Source organism: Gymnoscopelus microlampas, assembly GCF_963454915.1.
Source record: "Gymnoscopelus microlampas genome assembly, chromosome: 14".
Lineage (NCBI taxonomy): Eukaryota > Metazoa > Chordata > Actinopteri > Myctophiformes > Myctophidae > Gymnoscopelus > Gymnoscopelus microlampas.
This window is the reverse complement of record NC_139951.1, coordinates 49,640,311-49,647,076: the sequence shown is the minus strand read 5'-3', so window position 1 is coordinate 49,647,076 and position 6,766 is coordinate 49,640,311. Positions and strand designations below refer to the sequence as shown.

The 6,766-nt window shown below is 47.1% G+C and overlaps 1 protein-coding gene across 1 annotated transcript in view; it reads left to right on the top strand.

Moving 5' to 3' along the window:
• Window positions 1–3,359: 3,359 nt before the first annotated feature.
• LOC311060284 (TBC1 domain family member 12-like) overlaps window positions 3,360–6,766 on the top strand; it is a gene marked incomplete at its 5' end in the record, with an annotated part of 23,073 nt that continues 19,666 nt past the window's right edge. Inside the window, 2 exons of the mRNA XM_084078420.1 lie at window positions 3,360–3,426; window positions 4,019–5,126. Coding sequence (XP_083934546.1) covers window positions 3,360–3,426; window positions 4,019–5,126 — 1,175 coding nt within the window. The remainder of the gene's footprint in view (window positions 3,427–4,018; window positions 5,127–6,766) is intronic.

Sequence of the window (6,766 nt, the reverse complement as noted above, 5' to 3'; positions counted from 1 at the left end):
CATGTGGGCACCGGGATAACTGGGCACTAGGGTAGGACGAGTGGGCACCTAAATTAGGATTCGTGTCCACAAGTTTTTGTTTTTTTTTACTTTACATAGCATGCTGCTTTGTTGTTGCTAAGTGATATTCTTTTCTTTAAACCCCCAAACTAAGAGTTTATTTGCCAAAATAGTAGTACTGTTAAAAAATAGAACAAATTGGAAATGTTAAAATACCAAATAGAATTAAGTATACCCCCAAAAATGGTCAAAATATCAACGTTAGGATAGAGAAAACATAGCTGAACAGTACACTATAAAATAACAGAAAAAAATATTGTAGCCTGTCTGTTAAAAAAAATAGAACACTGTACAATTATACAAAAAGATTGAGATAAATAGTAACCTATTGTTAAAACATTTAGGGGGAAAAATAACTTAAAACATTCTGAAATGAACGCTAATAATAATAATTTGCTTTCTAATGTGCTCTGCTGTAGTGAATGATGAACACTCGGTCAATTAACTAACCACACTCAGCCACTAGATGGCGTGCTCTACCCAGGTTGTTGTATGTGTGTGTGTTTGACCCTTTGAAGCCAGCCTGGTGAACCTGCTACTACAATCATTACATTTCCAAGATGGCTTCGTTCTTATAGGTGGTGTCTGTCTGTCTGTCTGTCTGTCTGTCTGTCTGTCTGTCTGTCTGTGTGTGTTTCATTGTCAACAGTACAGAGTCAGGTGATGAATGAATGAATGAATGAATGAATGAAGGTTAAGTCAGACATGACAGCTTTAAGGAGGAGCCTATAGTTCCCTAGAATAAAGGTTTATTCTAGTAAAGCAGGAGGACACATGGATGGACCTTCAGACCAACAGGACTGTTCCTCTGGAAACCTGCCGGCTTTTATTCGTTCATTTAGATTCACTCATACGCCTTTAACGTGTAGATATATTCTATTTATCAGCAGAATGACATCAGAGCCAAACACAAGCGATTGTAATAATTCTTCACAGTCCAGAGCTTAAACGGTCAGTAACCCTACAGATATTATACAGTAATACAGACATCTCTGTGTCTCTGTAGGATAAAAACTAATAGACATGGAAGAAGTGAAGATTACAAACATGTACAGTCTATATTCTGGTTTTGTATTGTTCCTGGATGGATCGATACAGTATTATTTAAATGGCAGGAGAAGAAACGCAACAATGTAACTCAATACAGAGATGCAGTCAAAGTGAGAAGGACCAGTAAGATGTTATATTATAGATCTACATGATAAGAGGATTAATGTGGACGTAAAGCACGGTGGATTCCGGTTCTCATTTCATCGTCGTCATATCGTCACGGAGGACCGGGTACCGGGAGGACCGGGTACCGGGTCACCGGGAGGTCCGGCTGTGAGCGTCTCTAACGCGGCCACGGCAGCATCGATGCTCGGGTCTGAAACGCCGAGGTAGAGACTGGGAGAATCGAGTTGCTTTACAAGTTGCTGATCCGGTCTGGGATCTCGTACCGGATACGGAAACGTTGTTTGGATTGTATGTGTGCCGCGCAAATGACCGGATACACTAGGCGGGCTCTAGACCGGATTGCACCGGTTGATTCGCAATAGAAACCAGGCTTCCCACGGGTGCTGCGGAAAGCCTGGCGGAGCGAGGTTAACACCGAGGACAGTCTGTAGGAGGAGGAGGAGGAGGAGGAGGAAGAGACGGTCTCCTCTGGCCAGGGATTAATTAATAACCTCCTATAATCACCTCCTCTCCTCATTGATGTGATGATGATGTCCTCATAGAATTCTAAGGAGTGATGGAGACTCAAAGAGGAGGTTCCTCTCAGGTAGGAGACCACACTGACCATAAATATATACAATAAAATCACTTAACAACTACAATGAGTTGTGACAGTGATGCAAAATGTGTTGTGAGCTTGTAGATCTGCTATTTTCACTATTTTTTGACAATTTCTTTGACACCGTTTTGAAATGTTATTATTATTATTATTATTATTATTATTATTATTATTATTATTATTATTATTATTATTATTAATATTATTTTCCCCATCAGGATGGGGGACAGACAGCCTGTTTTAGCACTGTAATAGCACACCTAGTGACTGATCTTTCAACAGACCATGATCATTCAAAACTATCATATTTGATCGAGTCTGACTTTTACTTTCGTAATCTACGATAGTCTTGGCTGCAACCCAGCAGTTTGTCCTGCACTTTCACCAGTACAACCTGTACCTCTCCGTACATGTACACAGCAAATATATAAGGTTACCCGGCTGCCCTAAATTACAACTGGCGGTCCGGAGTCTTTGTTTACTGTATTAGTCCGTATGTTTCAATAAAGAAGTGTTTTAATCCCGTCTGTGGCCGAACTTCATTTTCCCCCCCTCGTTTACTTCCTGTTTACATTGAATGTAATACCGGCTTTTACCTGATGCGCCCTATCACTACCACCCATTAAGGAATACAGGAAACTTCGACACAGACGGGATTAAAACACATATTTATTGAAAAATACGGACTAATACAGTAAACAAAGACTCCGCAGCGCTAGTTAACATATGGGCAAACCGGGTAAGAACCTTATATATATTTTTTGTACATGTACGGAGAAGTACGGGCTTTACTGGTGAAAGTGCAGCCCACACTGGGGGGTGCAGCCAAGACTATCACAGATATACAAATGTAAAAATCAATAAAATACATCTATGATAGTCGTGATCCAAGGCTAATAAACATCTATGTAAGACCTCAAAACAAGTTATTTTAATAGTGGAGAAAACCCCATCAGGGACATTTGAGTGTTCTTAGAGATATTTTGCCGGGACCCGGCACACCCAGCTTGAAACCAAAATAATTCTGTCCAAACCGGTCCGGGACGTCTGGTGAAAGTGGGGTCCGGGGACCCCCAGGGGTCCTTAAGGGGGGTTCCCAGCTAAATGAGTTCATACAGCGTTGGCTATTTGAAACATTTTTAAACGATTTGGAATACCTTGGGTTAATATGGGAAAAGTTGGTGTTGGCTCACATTCCGATCTGTGTTGTCATTCTCAACAGGAGGGCAGTGGGGGTCCAGACCCCCCTGCCACACACACTGAGGCCTGTGGGGGTCCGGACCCCCCTGCCCCACACACTGAGGCCTGTGGGGGTCCGGACCCCCCCGACACACACACTGAGGCCTGTGGGGGTCCAGACCCCCCTGCCACACACACTGAGGCCTGTGGGGGTCCAGACTCCCCTGCCACACACACTGAGGCCTGTGGGGGTCCGGACCCCCCTGCCCCACACACTGAGGCCTGTGGGGGTCTGGACCCCCCCGACACACACACTCTCAGACTGTCAGGAGGTTCTGGGGTCCTGATGGACTCTGGCTCTCCGACTGAACACCACGCAGAGAACCCCGGGATGAAGACTGACATACTGAACGGTGAGTTGATGTTTGGAGTCTGTCTGTCTGTCTGTCTGTCTGTCTGTCTGTCTGCAGACTCTGTAGACAGACAGACAGACAGACAGACAGACAGACAGACAGACAGACTCCAGACAGACTCCTCCTCCTCCTACTTGAGTAAAGTAGGACAGACAGATAAAGTAAAAAAAAATGCATCAAATGCATTAAAACTGAAGTAACGAGCCTGTTTTGAAAACGCGGAAAAGGAGAAAAAACGTTGATATTTGTGTTAAAATGTATAAGATGTAAAGATTAAACTTCAATAAATACTTGAAGTACAGATACCTAAAAACTCCACTTACAATGCATACAACAAATGATTTGTACTTTTGTTTTATCCCTCAATGAACAATACATACTACATGATATGTATGTACTCCTATGACACTGTCTGTATTTTGTGCATCTAGTGTCTCTCGATGCAACTTCTGCCAAACAAATCCTCTTCCTACACAGTGAAACCCTCAGTATTCATTTCACTGACGGTAGTCGTCAACTTAAATGTGTAAATGTTGACACAGCCTTAGACGTCCTAGTTGTGTCTCTGATGTGACTGTGTGGTGTTGTTCAGGTGAAACGGGGGCTGTCGGCTGTTCTTCGGACCCCCGAGCGCTGCGGACCCCTCCAGACGGTAGCCCTAACCCTCCAGACGGTAGCCCTAACCCTCCAGACGGTAGTCCTAACCCTCCAGACGGTAGTCCTAACCCTCCAGACGGTAGTCCTAACCCTCCAGACGGTAGCCCTAACCCTCCAGACGGTAGTCCTAACCCTCCAGACGGTAGTCCTAACCCTCCAGACGGTAGTCCTAACCCTCCAGACGGTAGTCCTAACCCTCCAGACGGTAGCCCTAACCCTCCAGACGGTAGTCCTAACCCTCCAGACGGTAGCCCTAACCCTCCAGACGGTAGCCCTAACCCTCCAGACGGTAGCCCTAACCCTCCAGACGGTAGTCCTAACCCTCCAGACGGTAGCCCTAACCCTCCAGACGGTAGCCCTAACCCTCCAGACGGTAGTCCTAACCCTCCAGACGGTAGCCCTAACCCTCCAGACGGTAGTCCTAACCCTCCAGACGGTAGTCCTAACCCTCCAGACGGTAGCCCTAATCCTCCAGACGGTAGCCCTAACCCTCCAGACGGTAGTCCTAACCCTCCAGACGGTAGTCCTAACCCTCCAGACGGTAGCCCTAACCCTCCAGACGGTAGCCCTAACCCTCCAGACGGTAGCCCTAACCCTCCAGACGGTAGTCCTAACCCTCCAGACGGTAGCCCTAACCCTCCAGACGGTAGTCCCACTCCCCGGCCGGCTGCAGAGGCCTCAGCCCTGGGACTCTCCTACCAGCCGGCCCCCCTGGGCTCCAGCTCTCTCCCCGGCAGTGTGAGCTGTGACCCGGCCCCCCGCCTCGGTCCAGCGGACCGGCTGGACGACGACGACGACGACGGGTGTGACGACGACGACGATGACAACGCGTTCGAGCCCCAGCAGAGCCACCAGGAGGAGGAGGAGGAGGAGGGGGAGGGGTCTGCGTGTCGGGGGTCCAGGAACACGTTCCGGAGCAGCCGGAGGCAGAGCGCCCCGGCGGCAGGGGGGGGCGAGCTGGCCCAGGACGAGGCTCCGGAGGCGGGGGAACAACCTGACCTGCAGTCCAGGAGGCCCGGGATAGCAGAGTACCTGGGAGACAGGTGAGACACGCCCCTGTACCTGTACCTGTCTCACACCTGTTCACTCTGCTGTTCACATTCTAATGTCATGCAGCGTGTTCTATCATTTTAATGTTGTCAAAGTTAACGTGTTATTGAGGCGTTAAGGCATGACCCACTTAACAGCGTTAATATCTTTATCCCATTAATCGCCCAATTAGAAAATCGTCTTTTTTTGACCCTTTGAAGCATCCGTAGGTCTTAACCCATTGAGACCTGAAGCCGATTCTACATGTCTCCTAAATCTCAACAGTATTCTGAAAAACGTATGTTTCTATATCAGTGGTGCTCAATCTTTTTCATATCAAGGACCCCCAGAATGATATGTATTTGGCCGCAGACCCCCATCAAAATATTTTGTTCCAGGGACCCCCCAGAAGCAAAGATTTGAGTTACAAATGTTCGATTTAAAAATATATATATTATTCAAAGATTTGCACACATTTTCACGATTTTTCAAAAATAGCAGATCTACAAGCTCATAGCGCGGCACTCGGTGCCGCGCTATGAGCTTGTATATCTGCTATTTTTGAATAGCCCAAAGTGTAAAATAATGCTTTTTAGCTCAAATCTAAAAATGAGACAGTTCCAGGTCTCAATAGACGGATTTCCGCGCGACGTCATCACAGAGCAGAATGCGCAATCTGCGCATGCCCGGGTGAAAGGCGCGTTCGAAAATACAGCCCTGAGCGGCAGTGAGCGCACTGGCCAATACAAACTAATAGGCGAGTGTGCTCCGGTGCGTAATTTCCAAACGCACCCATAGGCTTCCCCCTCCTCTGCGCGGTCATATTCCTCTCATGTTTACTAACAGGAAACCCGTCTATGGGTTAACAGCGTTAATATTTTTATCCCATTAATCGCCCAATTAGAAAATCGTCTTTTTTTTTACCCTTTGAAGCCTCCGTAGGTCTTAATATCCACACGGCTTCCTGATCTGAACACCCCCTCCTATGCGCATCTAAACCAATCACAGCAATTGGGGGTCTGTCTGGACGTTAGGCCATTTCAACCAATCACAGCGACTTTGGAACGTGTACACGCGCCATTTCTGTCTCTCGCGGGGGGTCTGTCACTACACCCCAGCCAGAGCGCACCGTTGACGGAGCGAACGGCCAGTGAGAGACAGACAGCTGACACTCTATCCGCTCTGCGAAGCTCATTTCCTGACCACAAGCATTTGGAAGTTGGCTTCTGTCAAAGTACTGGTGTTTCCTTGGCTTCACTGCTGACAAAATGAACTTGAAGCTTGGCTGAATGAATAAGGAAACACTGCGGAACGCCGAAATGAGTTCGAGACGTCACTCAAAACGTCTCAGTGGCACTGTACACAACGACTTTAGGACGTTACCCCCGAACCTCTGAATGAACGTCATACTGTTGTCTGGACTGAGCCGAACTGAATTTATTTCGGCATTATAAGTAAACTTCTGCGCCTGGCTTTTGATGTGAACAGTGTCATGCACTCATACTTTGACAAGCCCCCAGCCCCCCAGCTTAAAACCACTTCTAGAACACCTTTGATTATACTGTACTGAGAAATCATACAGAGAGCGAGTGAGTGAGTGAGTGAGTGAGTGAGTGAGTGAGTGGGTGGGTGAGTGGGTGATTGAGTGGGTTGG